Source organism: Arachis ipaensis, chromosome B10 (assembly GCF_000816755.2).
Source record: "Arachis ipaensis cultivar K30076 chromosome B10, Araip1.1, whole genome shotgun sequence".
NCBI lineage: Eukaryota > Viridiplantae > Streptophyta > Magnoliopsida > Fabales > Fabaceae > Arachis > Arachis ipaensis.
Window position 1 is genome coordinate 1,319,970 of NC_029794.2, and position 18,083 is coordinate 1,338,052.

Below are 18,083 nucleotides of genomic sequence, written 5' to 3' on the forward strand. Positions count from 1 at the left end.
TAGAGAATGAAGAGGGGTCCCATTCCTGACGATGATGATAGTGTTGCGAGGAAGGGCAAGGTTGTCACAACCACCGAGGAGTGGCCGGAACTGCTCCGCTGTACCACCACAAAACCACCGCCTATTCTTCTGGACGAGCTCATAGAGGAAATCCTGCTGAGGATTCCGGCAAGGTCTCTTGTTCGATTAAGGAACAGCGTCTGCAGTTCATGGAGAACCCTAATTTCCAGTTCCCGATTTGCCAAGGACCACCTTCGACGTTCAATGGCGGTGGATCCAGCCTTGACCGACCCGCGTATTGCCTATTATAGCTCCTGGCAAAAATACTACCCCGTAATCGGAGTTTTCTCCGTCCGATCTGTGTTCGAGAACCGTCCCCATGAATCCACCAAAGTAGTTGCCTATGAGGGACGCCTTCTCATCATTGGCTCTTGTAATGGATTGCTGTGCTTGAACGATAACGAGAGTGCCATGCTGTGGAACCCCTGCACCGGATTCACATCTCAGCCGCTTGAAATTGGTCGTATCTTCTACGTCTGTGGATTCGGTTATGATCATGTGAACGACAAGTATAAGCTTTTCTTAGTTGAGAAAAAGATCGAGAAATCAGGTGGATCTGTCACCAGAATTTTCACATTCGGCCCAAAATCTACCTGGAGAACAATTCAGGATTTCCCATATAACGAGGATACTCTGATGAATACGGCAGGGCTTTTTGTAAGTGGCACTGGCACCCTTAATTGGCTTCTTTGCAGCGGTCGTACTAGTTTTGTCGCAGTTCTTTCCCTCGACTTGGTGAAAGAGACTTATAGTCAGTTTCCGCTTCCCAGTAGGGATTCAGATGATGCTCTCTGTGTGTTTCCCCGACTGGGTATCTTGAGGGGTTGTCTTGCTGTTTGTTATGAGACCAAGCAAACTCATTGGACTCTCTGGATGATGAAGGAGTATGGAGTTCCTCAATCTTGGACTAGATTGGCCATAATCCCCCACCACCCACTGCTCGTTAATCCTCGTTCATCTTATGCATTAGAGCCTATGTACATGTTGAAAAATGATGTTCTACTGGTGTTGTCTCCTAGTGGCAAGTTTGTTTTGTGTAACTTAAATGATGGCAGCATAGATTTTCCTAGTATTGACAGCTCCGCTGCTGGCATTCCCCAACTCCCTCCTTTGTCTCATGGTCCAGGCGGATGGATCTTTCACATCTATCATGAAAGCTTAGTTTCACCCTCGCACTTTGGTCTTCCAACTTGCTCATCATCTCAAATACGGTTATTTAAGCCAACCCTATCTCTTAAGCCTATTCATTTGGTGAATAATATCTCTGTTGAATCCATAACTTTATTACCGGGGGATGTTAAGTAAACAATATGAACAATGGATATTCAATTTATTATGATGGTTATTTTAATATTAGATTTAGATGGATAATTTAAGAGTGTAATGTACTTTTTATTTTATTTAATCTTCCAACTCGCTAATGAGTTATGGCTCAAATGGCATAGACTCTCCATACTCAATTAAGAGTTTGCGGGTTTGAGTCACATATCTTTTTAAATTTTGCTAATGAGTTATAGCTCAAATGACATAAACTCCTCATACTCAATTATCTTTGTTAAAAAAAAAAAACTTGCTAATCCATCTCTTAAGCCTATTCATTTGCTGAAGAATATCCTAATTTATGTTTTACATGAGTTTGATTTTACAAAACTGCGAGTGCAATTTCTGCAAAGATTCAGGTGCAAGTGCTATGTAACACCTTATTTAATATGGGAGTATCTCAATTATAGTGAAATAAACCATTTTTAATAAGGTAAAAACTCAAATGCAGTCGACTTCACGTAAAATTGATAACTGAGAGCAGTTAGATGATTTGACTGATTTGACTAAATTTTCATCTAACGACTTTCAACTATCAACTTGAAGTAATTACACTTGAATTTTCACTTTCTTATGATTAATTCAAATACAAGAACGATTCAATCAATAATAATAATCTTATATATCAATTTTGGCCTTCTAAAAACAAAATTCCGTACATTATTAATTGAGATTAATTAGTTCACTTCAGTCTCTATTTTTTCCATCAAATGTTAATTTGTTAGGTAATATAGCTGAGCAGGGCCTAATTGTTTTTAAATTGACATATTTTTTGGAAAGAATATTTTTTTAATTTTAATACTTTTAATACAAAAAAATATAATTACAAAATTAAAAGTAATGTATGAATCCAATTAAAAAAATATAAAAATCTAATATAAATTTGATAAAATTATAAAAACAAAGAGAGTAACTAAATTTCATATTTCATGAAATTTTATTCCATTCATCTTTATGTTGGTTTAAGTCAATAAATATTTATACACATATTAAAGAAGACCAAAGAGAGAAACAAAAAAATTACCTTATTCCAACTAAATGATAGGAATGTACACTCTAGATTCAAAATAACTAGTATATATGAATATTATATGTGTAATATCTCACATGACTCACCCTTTTTGCCAAATTAAATAGGCAAGATAGAAATTGTTATCATATTATATTTTAAAAATTTTTTAATTTATCAACTAATTGATATTATATATATAAAAAAGAAAAGTATAGGGTATCAATATATTATCTGCCAAGTTATAAATAAGAGTTGGCAGAAGTTGACAGAAATGCTGTTGGTAACATAAGGGGATCGAAAAAATTTGATATTTATATAAATATTTTTTGGACTATTTAGAAAGATCAAAATTTACGTAAACAGAACTAAAAACAAAGAAATAAAAAAGAGATGAACTAATTAAAGAAACTTAAAAATACTATTTTTTCAGAGATTAAAATGAAAGAGAGGTAGCATCATTGGAGTTCATATTCAAATACTCTCCATTCTTTGTGTTATGATCAGAAAAGCAGAATCTAATGCTCTCTTCCTTCTTATGATTCTCATCAACTTCTTCACTTGAAACAATAGCTACTTTTCTCCAATTGCACCAGATTCTCAACATTAAATATAACATCACTAAGCATATCAATGTTGAAGTGAAAACAATGGCAACTATTATTGCTGCCACTTCTGTGTTTGACATCTGAATTTTCTCACTAGAAGATTCTATGCAAGAAACCAATAATGGTGGTCCACACAAGTTGGCATCATTGTTGAGGAATGAACTCATTGGAAACTGTGAAAATGTTGAAGGAATCTTGCCATGAAGGTGGTTGTTTGAGAGGTTCAAAACATGGAGGCTTGTGAGTTTGCCAAGTGAAGGAGGAACTTCACCTTCAAGTTCATTGAAAGAAAGATCAAGTCTTTCAAGCTTCATTAAGTTTCCAATGGATGATGGAATCACCCCAGAAAATTGGTTTCTGCTTAGGTCCAATATTACTTGCAGCTCAGTTACCCCTCCAAGCTCAAATGGTATATTACCTAATATGCATATCAGCAATATACATATAATTCCTTACAATATATCATTTTAGAGTAATGTCCTAAAGGAAAAGCCTAGTGGCCAGCAATTTTGTTAAATTCTGACCAGCATGTGTAAAAAAAAGTGAGTTATTTGATGAAATCTCACACCAATCTTACACCATTAAAACCATCATTGATGGCTATTTGATGGCTACAAATCACAAAAATTGATGGCCCCATAGCATTCCTCATGTCCTAAATTCGTTTTCAAAAAGATTTTAGTTTGACAATTTAACTCTCAACGAATTTTAATTAATAAATCAGTTTTTAATTTTTTATTTTGTTGGACATATTAATTTTCACATTAAATTTTGTCTAAAATGTTAGATAAATAAGATATTAAGAATGTAGTATTCTTTGTAGTAGTAGTTCTTATATATTCACAATTAAAACATAGTCGAAGAAAAAATTTATATTTTACAAGATTTCTTTGTAAAATTATCTAATATGTCACATGGACACATATACAAATATTAGATACGATACGATAAAAGGTATAATTTTAGAAAAGTATTCTAAATCCATTCTCAAAGAGTTTTTAGTCGAACAATTTAATCCTCAACGAATTTTAATTAACAAATCAGTTTTTAATCTTTTAAGACATTAATTCTCAAGTTAAATTTTGTCTAAAAAATTAGACAAATCAAATATCAAGGATGTAGTACTCTTTGTAGGAGTGGTTCTTATATATTATATTAACAATCAAAAGATAGTCGAAAGAAAATATCTCTATTTGACATAATTTTTTCGTATATTTATGAATTTTATTGGACTTAGAAATGATACATTGGAAGACTCAAAAGATTATGTTAAAGATACGATAGTTTTTAAAAAATTTTAAAATTCTCAGATCAATTCCTTTATATAGAGGAACAATCTGATATAAAGACTGATTTGTTGAAGACTAAATTGTTTGACTAAAACTTTGTTAGGAGCTGATTTGAGTTATTACTAAATATTTTATGTTAAGCATAAGAGTATATAATATGTTATTGAAAATGAAAAATGTATAGAAGAAGAATCTTAGTATAACTTACCAGTTAAGAAGTTCTGTGAGAGCCTTAGCTCATAAAGCTTTGTGCAATGCTGAATTGTTGATGGAATGAGGCCAGAGAGGCTATTACTTTGCAAGTTCAAGACATTGAGAGAAGTGAGGTTTCCAATTTCATGAGGGATTTCACCTGAGAGATTGTTGTGATGGAGAGAAAGCTTAAGTAGATTTGAGCATTCACCAATCTCATTAGGTACCTTGCCATGGAAGTCATTGAATGAGAGGTCTAATTCACCAAGTTCTTTCAGTTTTCCCAACCATGGAGATATTTGACCAGTGAATCTGTTATTATTGAGCAGAAGGTGTTCGATATTATGACACAGTGAGAGTTGTGGTGGCACATCCCCTGTTAAATTGTTGAATGACAGATCAAGAAAGTTGAGAGCTGAAAGCTTGCCTAATTCAGAAGGAATGCTTCCTGTAAGGCAATTCTGCGCGAGCCGGATACGAACGAGGTTCGACGACTCTGCTAGACTAGAAGGGATTGGACCCGAGAAGCTGTTGTTGGTTAAGTCCAAAACAGTGAGAGAATTTGAGCCAGTGAGAGGAAACAAACTTCCACTGAACTTGTTGTGTGAGAAATTAATGATCTTTAGGTTCATGAGAAGAAAGAGTGAATTAGGAAGAGGTCCTTCAAATGAGTTATTGTAAAGGGTAATGGTACTAAGTTCTGAAAGGTAACTGAATGTGGAAGGTATTGAACCTGAAAACCTGTTATCTGCTAATGCCAACAACTGTAGCATCTTACAGTGTCCCATGCTTGAAGGAATTGGACCTGAAAACTCATTCTGCCTTAAATGGAGAACAACTAAGTCCTTAAGCTTACCAATATTCTCTGGTATGTTCCCAGAAAATTGATTTCCAAAGAAGTCTATTTCCCTTAGGCTTGTGCAGTTTGTTAACTCTTTTGGTATAGGTCCATTCATCTGATTATCATAAATGTAAATGGTGTTCAATCTCTGTAGTCTTCCAATTTCATCTGGAATTCTTCCTGTGAAGAAGTTGCCAAACAAGAAAAGACCTTGTAACGTACTAATATTTCCGATTTCTCGAGGCAGAGAACCGGTGAAACTGTTGTTATTCAACACAAGATCTGTGAGGTTCTGTAGTTTGTCCAAATCAGAGGGAAGTTCTCTGTTGAAGCGATTATCCGAAAGATCTAACTGTTGAATTGAGGAGCAGTTGAGTATCTCCAATGGAAACTTCCCAGATAGCTCGTTCCTTGCCACGAACAACTGCTCAAGTTTTGAACCTCTGAAGCAGAAGCCACTTGGGATACTACCTGTTAAAGCATTATCCGACAGAACCATAGTTACAAGATTCTGTAGTTTGCTGTTAAGGAGTGTCAGTGATCCAGAGAGGTTATTTCTGGACAAGTCAAGCTTCTGCAGCCGGCTCAAACCATTGACTTCCGAAGGTCTGTTATTATTGAGCAGAAGGTGTTCGATATTATGACACAGTGAGAGTTGTGGTGGCACATCCCCTGTTAAATTGTTGAATGACAGATCAAGAAAGTTGAGAGCTGAAAGCTTGCCTAATTCAGAAGGAATGCTTCCTGTAAGGCAATTCTGCGCGAGCCGGATACGAACGAGGTTCGACGACTCTGCTAGACTAGAAGGGATTGGACCCGAGAAGCTGTTGTTGGTTAAGTCCAAAACAGTGAGAGAATTTGAGCCAGTGAGAGGAAACAAACTTCCACTGAACTTGTTGTGTGAGAAATTAATGATCTTTAGGTTCTTGAGAAGAAAGAGTGAAGTAGGAAGAGGTCCTTCAAATGAGTTATTGTAACGGGTAATGGTACTAAGTTCTGAAAGGTAACTGAATGTGGAAGGTATTGAACCTGAAAACCTGTTATCTGCTAATGCCAACAACTGTAGCATCTTACAGTGTCCCATGCTTGAAGGAATTGGACCTGAAAACTCATTCTGCCTTAAATGGAGAACAACTAAGTCCTTAAGCTTACCAATATTCTCTGGTATGTTCCCAGAAAATTGGTTTCCAAAGAAGTCTATTTCCCTTAGGCTTGTGCAGTTTGTTAACTCTTTTGGTATAGGTCCATTCATCTGATTATCATAAAGGTAAATGGTGTTCAATCTCTGTAGTCTTCCAATCTCATCTGGAATTCTTCCTGTGAAGAAGTTGCCAAACAAGAAAAGACCTTGTAAGGTACTAATATTTCCGATTTCTCGAGGCAGAGAACCGGTGAAACTGTTGTTATTCAACACAAGATCTGTGAGGTTCTGTAGTTTGTCCAAATCGGAGGGAAGTTCTCTGTTGAAGCGATTATCCGAAAGATCTAACTGTTGAATCGAGGAGCAGTTGAGTATCTCCAATGGAAACTTCCCAGATAGCTCGTTCCTTGCCACGAACAACTGCTCAAGTTTTGAACCTCTGAAGCAGAAGCCACTTGGGATACTACCTGTTAAAGCATTATCCGACAGAACCATAGTTACAAGATTCTGTAGTTTGCTGTTAAGGAGTGTCAGTGATCCAGAGAGGTTATTTCTGGACAAGTCAAGCTTCTGCAGCCGGCTCAAACCATTGAGTTCCGAAGGAATTTCGCCATTCAATTTGTTTCCAAGCAAATTCAGGTATGTCAAGTTTGAAAGACTACTCAATGATGAAGGGATTGAACCAGATAAACTGTTATTAGCCAAATTCAGAATCTTCAATGTTTTGAGTGACCCTATAGAAAAGGGTATCTCTCCTTCAAGCATGTTGTTCGATGCTGCGAAATTTTCGAGCTCTTCACAAGCTTGAATCTCTTGGGATATGATGCCACTAAGACTGTTAACCTGCAAATCAAGTGTTGTTAGATGCTTCAAGTTACCAATCTCAGTTGGTATGCTTCCGTTAAGGTTGCAATTGGCCAGTCCCAACACTTTCAACTCACTCAATTTTCCAATGCTATTCGGAATTTCGCCTTTCAGCATGTTATCTCCAAGTCTAAGAACTTGCAACTTGTTCAAATTACCTATCTCTGCAGGAATTTTACAAGATAGATTGTTTGAGTAAAGTAGCAATGTACTTAGATTTTGAAGATTACCAAGCTCAGAAGGGATGCATCCGGTGAGAGAATTCGAAGACAAATCAAGCTCCTGAAGATGAATGAGGTTGCTGAAATCAACAGAGATAGAACCTGAAATTCCTGAGCTAGAAAGATTCAAGCCTACAACATGTGTCTCATCATCATCATTATCATCCACTTCTTCACATGTTAATCCATTCCAGCTACACAGATTTGTTCTTGGAGACCAGTTTCTCATGACTTCTAATGGATCAACAAGTTCTGATTTGATTCTCAGAAGCCAATAGGAATCTCTTTCACTATCTGCAAGAGTTGTAACAAAAACTGTTTGCAATATGGTAAACAATAGAAAACAATGGCACATGAAAATGGAATCCATTTTGGATTGGACCAATTTGAGTTTCATGCTAAGGATTTAAGAAACTGATAAAATGGTCCAAAGGGTAATAAGCTCTGAGAGGCAAAAAAGAATCAACAAAGGCTCAAATTCTGAGAAGCAGAGAAGGAAAGTAGCAAGAAAAGAATAGGAAATGAAGGAAGAAGCAATAAGCAACAATTGTACATGAAATTCTATAAGAAGATGTAAGATCATAATCAAACTAATAGTAGTTCTAGTGGAAGAGTAGCCATGCTAAGTGTGAAAATAGAGTTTTGAGTATAGAAAAGGGTATCTCTCCTTCAAGCATGTTGTTCGATGCTGCGAAATTTTCGAGCTCTTCACAAGCTTGAATCTCTTGGGATATGATGCCACTAAGACTGTTAACCTGCAAATCAAGTGTTGTTAGATGCTTCAAGTTACCAATCTCAGTTGGTATGCTTCCGTTAAGGTTGCAATTGGCCAGTCCCAACACTTTCAACTCACTCAATTTTCCAATGCTATTCGGAATTTCGCCTTTCAGCATGTTATCTCCAAGTCTAAGAACTTGCAACTTGTTCAAATTACCTATCTCTGCAGGAATTTTACAAGATAGATTGTTTGAGTAAAGTAGCAATGTTCTTAGATTTTGAAGATTACCAAGCTCAGAAGGGATGCATCCGGTGAGAGAATTCGAAGACAAATCAAGCTCCTGAAGATGAATGAGGTTGCTGAAATCAACAGAGATAGAACCTGAAATTCCTGAGCTAGAAAGATTCAAGCCTACAACATGTGTCTCATCATCATCATTATCATCCACTTCTTCACATGTTAATCCATTCCAGCTACACAGATTTGTTCTTGGAGACCAGTTTCTCATGACTTCTAATGGATCAACAAGTTCTGATTTGATTCTCAGAAGCCAGTAGGAATCTCTTTCACTATCTCCAAGAGTTGTAACAAAAACTGTTTGCAATATGGTAAACAATAGAAAACAATGGCACATGAAAATGGAATCCATTTTGGATTGGACCAATTTGAGTTTCATGCTAAGGATTTAAGAAACTGATAAAATGGTCCAAAGGGTAATAAGCTCTGAGAGGCAAAAAAGAATCAACAAAGGCTCAAATTCTGAGAAGCAGAGAAGGAAAGTAGCAAGAAAAGAATAGGAAATGAAGGAAGAAGCAATAAGCAACAATTGTACATGAAATTCTATAAGAAGATGTAAGATCATAATCAAACTAATAGTAGTTCTAGTGGAAGAGTAGCCATGCTAAGTGTGAAAATAAAGTTGAGTTTTTTGCAGATATGGTAGATTATGAACTTGTTCAACTTACAATTTATCTGATAAAAGTGTAGATACCTTTACACCTTTTGAGTTTCAACAACTTTTTCATCCTTTCCAGTATTGGCAACAAATAAAATATTTTACTTTGTGGCATGTGTAATTAAATTGTTAAGCATAGGATATGGTGGGTTTTATTAATGGTGCACTCATGCATAATAGAAAAAGGTGACATCATAATGAGGTCACTTTCTATCCTTCTACTAATATTGCTTTTAAGGAAAAGAAAATCATAATACAAATTCTTAAATATATTGAAAAGAAGTTTTGTCGTAAGTCAACAGGATTGCAAGTGCTATGGTCAATTCTACTACAAAATTGTCAACCAAATATGCATAAGTTGGTTACAATTTTGCTACATTTATAATTTTTTTTATATAATAAACACTATTTTAACACCAGTATCTTATTAACAATCAACGTAGATTTTCTTCGTCTTATTAATTAATAACAACCGTATATTTATATAAGTACATATACGTGTTTTTTTAAAGATATTTTTTAGTAATTAAAATTTGACATATATAATTAATTAAATCGTGTTATTTTTGTTATAATTAGGTCAGATAAATTAATTTGATCAAAAAAATAATGAATCAAATCTTGAATTAGTCTAAATTAATATTATAGAAAATGACTAAAATACTCATATATAACGCTATTAACTAAAATACTCCTATTTTATATATATTAATTTTGAAAACTCTAAATTATAACCCTATGACGGCAGATAAGTAAAGGATTCGAATTTAGGATTCTTAAAATTAATATATATAATAGGAGTATTTTAATCATTTTCTATAATAAAGATATTGTAGTTATTTTCTATAAAAAATAATATTAATTTAGACTAGTTTAAGATTTAATTTACTATTTTTTCGGTCAAATTAATTTATCTGACTTAATTTTGATAAAAATAACACGATTTAATCAATTATATGTGTTAAATTTTAATTACTAAAAAATATCTTTAAAAAAAATATTTTAGACGTCTTTATTTAAATTACTCCGTTTATACAAATATAAAAAATATTTGGTGTATGAATAATATTTTTATACCGATTATGTCGTCTAATAAATGCAAAATTGCAACTCCAAATATGTTAATATAATATTTGTATAACATACATGAACCTGTCCAATTACTGTGACCTTAGTGTGAAAAGAAGCTTTTAGAGTTATCAATATCCACAAAGAAAGAAAAGGCAATAAGAGCCTAAGATTACAAGCGTGCATAATGGTATCTGAGAAAGTGAGTATGAATTCATCATTATATATGAGAAAGTTGAATCACCATAATATTATGAATTTTACATTATGCTAGCTTATTGCTTTCCTTGGTTAACTTGTGTTTGCTTTATCCACGTGTGAAGCACATCACATTCTTAAGTGTCCCTAGAGATTGAGATTTCAGAACATATCCTTTATCTTAGATTAGATTTGTTTTGTGGCGTCATGTCTTGTTGCAGCTTACTAGGTGGTTTGTGTTTTTTCTTCCTCCTTAATTCGATGTTAAATATGATAACTAAACATAGGAGAAAACAAACACAATAACTTGAGGTTACAAGTTAATGAGTGTTAAAAGTTAAAACTATTTGAGGTTTGGTGTATTACAAGCACTTAATCTAAAAAGTAATTACCCAAATTAATTTTAAGGTTTTTAATATCGGACAATTTAGTTTCATAAGTTTCAAAATATACAAAACAGTCTTAATTATTTTAAATTTGATTTATTTAATTGAAATGATTGTTTTAAAATTTTTAAAATTTTTCAAGAACTATTTGAGATTTTAAAAATTTTTAGAAACTTATTTGTATCTCACTTTTCAAATTAAATTAGAGTGAATCTGTATTATTGTCTAAAGAAAATAAATGTTAAAAATTATTTATGTATTTTAAAATTTAAGAGATTAAAATGTTCAATTTTAAAAATCTCATGAACTGATTTGGATAATTACTCTAATTTAAATGAGATATATTGTTTGCATTTTTTTTTATTTCGACACTCATCTAATAATAAAAAATTGCTATTCTAGTATGTGAGGGACTGTTTTGATTATCGAAATAATTGTTTTGAAATTTTTTAAACTTTTCGAGAACTCTTTTTATATTTCATTATGTAAACTAATTTGTCCATTTTGTACATGTAAACACTTAATTAACGACTACGTGTGCGAGTTAACATTGTATTGAACAGTTAGAGAATATATTATCAAACGGAAGTAAACGTTGAGAATTGTTTTTTGTCTATTTTAAAATTTGAGAGATTAAAGTATCCAATTTAAAAATCTCAAAAACTAATTTAAATAATTACTCTTAAAATTAAGAAAAACCGAACTAAAACAAAAAAAATCCATCTATAAATTAGGTAGGTTATACCAATGATAATCATAATCGTAATGTGATTCAAAAGATTACTTTATCTTTGAGTCGTGACCAAAATAAGTTAGTTACTATAGCATATGTTTGATTCAGCTAACATTCAACTATTGAATGAAATGAAATAGAGTAATAGACTAGAGAATGTGGTGTTGGTTAAAAATTGAAGGACGTGTTTGGTTTATGTTTTCATTTTCTGTTTTTATTTTTATTATTTTTTATTTTTTAAATTTTGTAAAAGAAAAAGTGAAAACATGAGTAAAAAATAAAAAATAAAATTTTATTATTTTTATTTTTTTTTCACTCTAGAAAATAAAAAATACTAAAAATGAAAACAAAAAATGAAAATACAAACCAAACGTACTCTAAAATTGTTTGGCAAGATGTTCTTTTGCCTAATTGCCTTTTGTTTAATGAAAAATTTGCATCCGCATGAGATTAGTTTTTACTTTTTATTTTTATGAAGATTCTATATATATGTTAACCAATCACATAAAAACAAGGCACGTAATCTTTCATATTTCAGTGTTATACTGCTATCACCATCTTGGCTCAATATTTCTAAAGATTCATGAACAAGCAACTCATAAAAATAATGATGAATATTCAGTAGAGTTTGCTAAAGTCCTAGTCATGAAAAAAAAAATATTGTATACACGTATTGTAGTTGTAGATGTACAAAATGGAAACTATTTATTTACGATATTGTAAGATATGTAAGTACAAATAAATAATGTCGATGTGAAGCACTAGTAACTTAGGCTGCGTTTGTTTACAGAGACAGGATACTGAGACATAAAATTGTATTTAGCAGAGGAGATATGGACAGAGACAATGTATCCATAGACAATGAATTAGTGTATTTTGTGTCCATCCTGACAGGAAGAACACGGAAACACTAACAAGAGACACAACTTATTTTTTATTTTTTCATTATTTTTGTTAATTTTTTATAATTATATTTTTTTATTATTATATTTTTCATCTCAAATTTTTTGAATAAAAAAAAAATGAGAATAAATTAGATTTTTATAATTTGTTCTAGTTTATCACCAAACTGAATACAAGAACATAAAATTTTTATATTTATGTCCATCAGTGCCTTGTCCTGTCCTTAGTGTCTTGTTGTCCTGTTCTCGGAAACAAACGCAGCCTTAGTGCTTCCACATTTTTGGGATACCACGAGTGCTTATATTATCACTATGATCTTCATATATAGTATATACACATCAACACATGCTAGCAAAGTGCTTTTTATTAATGGCTAGCATGCACAAATCACTTCACCATGCTGGCCACCAAAAGCCTCTTGATGGTTGATGCCTTTGGTATTCTCGACCCGATAAACTAAAGACTAATTCGTCGCAGATCTAAGTATACACAAAGTGAAATTTGAATCTCCGACACTTGTTTAAGCGGACGAATGAAATGACTGCTCGAATAACTCAAATTGGTTTACATAGCTTATAATTTATTATTAAGGTTTAAGTTTGGTATACAAATTATAACCTTTTGTTGGAAAACGCTGGGGTGTATAAACATTTGAATATCTTTGCACTTTTTACAAAAAATACAAAACTGATCACACATGGATGCTTTGATTTTCATATAATGGCTGTTACACATCTAACAAAAATACATTAATTTCTTTCGATTATTCATAGATTTAGTTAATATTGATTTGAAGGTAAAAATACAAAAAATTACCACCTTGCACAACTTTAACTCCCTAGATCATAGGATGACATGCAGTCATGCAACTCTTATGGAAAAACCACAATTAATCAAAAAGAAAAAATAGTAAATAATGAACTGAATTAATTGAAGACGACTTCTTCTTCTCGTGGGAATGATAACTCGTGAATTATTAATTTATTAGATTATTTGACATATTTGACTAAATTACTTAATATCATAAGTATTTATATCGTTAACTATCATCTTTATATGAAAACATCTTCATGTGAATAGGTACCCTAATTAAAATACATTGTGATCTCGTTCCCAAAATGAATATCTACTAAGGCATAGTACTTAATATAAAACATGATATGCAAAAGTATAACTACAATTCTACAAATGTTTCTTCCTCCTGTTTGCTTCTTCTATATTGTGAGCCCTCATTTACAATATCTTGCAACCTCAAATTTATTCTGGATGAGTCAAGAGGATTCGTGTATAAATGTTCAATTAGATTTTAACATTTTGTTGAAGGTAAGAGGTGCCTTGATCCATGGGAAACGGATCTTCTTAGGTTGATTTTTCACATAACCTTGTTAGGTGTGATCTTTTACCCTTCATTTAAAATAAGGAATCAATACAAAACACTTGACAAGCAGAATGAAAGGTGAGAGATTACACATGGAAGTTCGTATGAAAAATCAACATGAGAGGATCAATTCCAAGTTCTAAACAAACTTTACAAGGAAATTGTTTACTTTTACTGCGCCGCGGTGGAAGCAGGAGGTATAAATCTCATGAGGAAGCTTGACAGGGACCAAATGCAAATCACACCAAGGAATTGTAGGACATTCAAAAGGGTACCCAGAGAGTTATTTATAGCCATGTTGTGTGAGGTCATCTCAGCTCCTCTAACTGTAAATGATAAAGCAGTCACCAGTTGTGCTGCTCTATTTAGTTGGTGCAATCTATACACCTGTCAATAACAATCTATTAGTAGAAGTTGTTGATGTAAATTTGCATTAAGATCTGTATCATTGAGTTATCTCAGTATCAGATGCACCAGATTTATCTCAGGTGATTTTCGATATCTTGCATACTGTTCAAATGCAAATTGGACAACTATACCAACCAGGTATGGAGCAAGAGTTGCGGATGCAGCAGGACCAGTCCACGGCCAGACCAAACCCATAGTGACCATAGGAATTACGAGACTAAGCACCAGGGTAGCAACAGAAGAGACGCGATGTCCCAACTGAGAGGGCAGAGTATCTCGACTGGTTGTAGCGGTTTCTTGTTGCATGGGTCTCCTTAATCGGTCTAGTAGATAAAGATATACCGCAACACCACAATAGAAAATTGCTTCTGTGAAGAATAATATGAGGAAATCTGTAGATGAAGAAAGCTGTCAGTTCAGAGAAGAGAGCCAAATATGTATAAAGAAAGAAAGAAAGAGAACTAAAAAGATTTCAAGCAAGCAATTATACATGCAGACCCCAAGAATTACTACAATTACTAAGTCATGCTTTTCCCCGCTACTCGGACTAAAAAATTAAATTTCTAAACCAGGTTCAATATTTGTAAAAGTTTTATCAACTTCAGCCCAAAATTTATGATGAATTATGCTTGTGGTTTAATTAAGTCTCATTTTCAGTCCAATGACTATTGTTAATTGATTTTATATCGAGAAACAATAATTCCAAATTAATCGATGAGCAGCATATCCACGTTCAGAAAGTCCAAAATGCTCCCCTAGCATTTTCCAATTACTAAAAACCCCAAATGAAATTAGTTCCCCTTTGCACCACAGGTTTCTTCACCAGCAGATGGCACATATTACCCACATCGGTTCAATAAGTTACTTAATATGAACTACATCCAAATGCAAGAACAGTATTGCAGAGTGAAGACAAAACAATGCATCACCAAAACACATACAATGAACAAACAAAACAGAGAGGCTTTCTTCCATCGAAACTTTACCTGTTAACAAAGAGTCTTCGAAAATGATGGAGAGCACTTTGCGCAAATAGAGTGAAGGAAAAATGAAAGAAGCAACAAGGACCGCAGGACCCACAAACCACAAGATGCTATTTTGACTCTTTTCTGATTTTGACGATAGTGTCTCCTTGTCTTTTCCATATGGACGGTTATAGAATGATATAAAGCCTGGTTTTCCATCACTTCCCAATAATTAAAAGATGAGTTGCCAATGGTAGATATGTCTTCAGCAATAGCATCTTCGCTTTCTGGAACTAAAGCAGCTTCATCAAGCTCAGTGCTTTGTGGTTGATCCTCAGAGACAACAGAGAGAGCATTATGCTGTTTCTGGAACCTTCCCTTTAACTTTGGAATTCCATATATAAACTTGAACTGGCATGACTTGTCTAACCATGATAGAAATACAAAAAAGAACGTTAACTGAGAACACATCCAGAGGATTTCATACATGTCAGGAAACCCCTAGATCACATCATTTGCGCTGATGCAGGTACAAATTAGACTTGTGAACTTCACACTTTGTGCCAAAGGATTCCCTCCATTAAGCAAACAATTAAATATCTGATGGAACTCTCATGAAATATGCACATGTAAAGCCTTTTCAGCATTAAAACCTCCAATAATACCATGATTAACAGTTCTTACTGGAGGGAATTTTCACTGAAGTGTGAAGTTCAGGGGTCATTTGCACTTTTCAACCCCAAGATCTAATCAGCACATGGACCAAAGTTTAAAGGTGTAGAGCCATCTACAGCTAACAGACTTATCTAAGGAGTAACTTGTAACATTCATATCTCTAAAAGAGGAAGAAAAAGCAGCTGACAGAAGCTTACTGCAGAATGCAGAGATTCATGAATCACCGAATAGATAAGCAAGCTACCTTTAGCATATATTTGCAGCTGGGCAGCAGTTTGTTTGTTGACAAACAACCCTTGTGATAATCTTGACTGAATATAGAATGAAAAGAACGCCACACAAGTTGAAGAGTAAATCAAGCAATACTCGAAGATAATGAAGCAGAACAGGATAATGAAATGAAGTTTAACTAGAAGATAGCAAGAGTGCGTTACTAAAGTATGGCAAGTTACACAATTGCTTGATTAGTAGTTTAAATATATAGAAAGCTCTAAGTAGACATTGTTGAGATTTATACATGTCATGCCTATCATCACCATATTGAAGAAAAATAATTATATATACAGTGACTATTGGAATGCATACATCCATTTGACCAAGTGAATTGCGACCATTAGATTACATATCTTCCACTTTCGTCCAAGTTCTACTGATGAACGAAAATTCAGCAGCGAAACCCTATCCAGTCTTAATCCAATACTAACAGGGAGATCCTCATTCTGCAACTTCAAGAGCTACACCGAAATCCAACAGATTCGAAGTGTCCTCTAAAACCAAAAGCTGTCTATCTAAATCCAATAAGTTGTGTATAGTTGTAATCAATCAAGGCTTAAAACTAGGGAGAAATTCTTGGATGCTCCTAGCGCGCTCTTACCGTCGAGTGTGTCATCATAACAACACTAAAACCATCAAATTGGAGACAGCAGCTAGCTAAACACACAAGATAAGTTAGGCAGCAGCTTTTTCCTCTTTCAATTTTTTCTTTTGAGCCCTAACACTAAGAATAGCTATCACCAAATGAGGGCCAAATTGCACACTACCTCATGCAAAAGCATAACCCTAATCAACAAATGCATAAGCCATACATACATAACCCTATTCAAGTAACTATTAGTCAATCCAAGCACTAAGTTTTCATGGAACGAAAATGGATACAAATAATTACACCATAAACATGAAATTAATTAATAAAACAAATTAAGACAGGTCATAATTAGGGGTGATTGATATAAAAAACGTACCTGGAAAAGTGTTGTACGGTTAAAAGGGGAAGGAAGAGGAGCCACTAAGCAAGAAGAAAATGATGAACCAATTCTGCTACTGCTTCCCATAATCATAATCATAATAACAACAATAATAATAATAATAATTATACTAATGATATGTTAGTTAGTGTGATTGTAGAAGCTGTAGTAGCTTCGAATTAAGCTCAACCTGAGAAGAACAAATCCTGAACGAACATCAACCCATATTTGATGATTTTGGGGGAATATTAATATTAAATTAATATTAATGTGAATTAGTGATAATAATTAAATAATATTATATTATAGCATATTATATTATATTCGGCGTTTGAATTTGAGCTCAAGAGTGGAGAGTGAAGAGAGTGTGGTGTGTTTCTGTGATCTGTGTTGAACCGATTTGGCTTCTCTTTCTGGTTTTGGATGATGAACCCTCCAACATATTCCACATTTTTTATTCTTTCTTTTTGTTTTTTTAGGAACAGATTTAGCTTTGAAATTAAAACAAACCTAAAAAATTTCGCATGGGACAATTTTGTCTACCGAAGATAAACAAGCTTCCTGTCGAAGTAGTTGCTCTAGCTATCTAGAGAAATCAGCTCTCCTTCCGAGAGAAAAAGCTATCACATAATTTGTTCTGATGCTACATGTTCAAACTCTGGCCATCTATTTGAAAAATATGAATAATAAAATTTTTTCATTTTTCTCTTATTTTAATAGTAATGGCCCAAACGAAAAGCATGCATTAGGGCAAAAGCTTAAAGTCAACAGGGGCCTTTTCATGACCCAAAAAAAAAAAAATAAACAGGGGCCTTTCCAGCCGAGTGAACTAAATTAAGTGTTTTGAGTTTCTATAACCAAAAACTGAAGTGGGCTATAGTTTTTCTAAAAAAAAAAGGATGTGAAA

At 33.5% G+C, this 18,083-nt stretch overlaps 3 protein-coding genes across 3 annotated transcripts; 1 reads left to right on the plus strand and 2 right to left on the minus strand.

The window, feature by feature from the left end:
* LOC107619891 (F-box/kelch-repeat protein At3g23880-like) lies at window positions 7–1,422 on the plus strand. Its single transcript, XM_016322129.2, has one exon. It carries the CDS (start codon window positions 7–9, stop codon window positions 1,363–1,365), a length of 1,359 nt encoding a protein of 452 aa, XP_016177615.1. The 3' UTR covers window positions 1,366–1,422.
* LOC107619892 (LRR receptor-like serine/threonine-protein kinase GSO1) lies at window positions 2,822–8,186 on the minus strand. The gene is made up of 3 exons (XM_016322130.2): window positions 6,421–8,186; window positions 4,495–5,283; window positions 2,822–3,415 (listed from the first exon to the last, which is right to left on the minus strand). The coding sequence occupies exons 1-3, from the start codon at window positions 7,940–7,942 to the stop codon at window positions 2,826–2,828; spliced, it is 2,901 nt and encodes a 966-aa protein (XP_016177616.1). The 5' UTR covers window positions 7,943–8,186; the 3' UTR covers window positions 2,822–2,825.
* LOC107619894 lies at window positions 13,583–17,608 on the minus strand. The gene is given in 5 exon segments (XM_021114318.1): window positions 13,583–14,684; window positions 15,279–15,491; window positions 15,494–15,682; window positions 16,177–16,243; window positions 17,174–17,608. Coding segments are annotated over 5 exon segments (1,200 nt in total). The 5' UTR covers window positions 17,276–17,608; the 3' UTR covers window positions 13,583–14,055.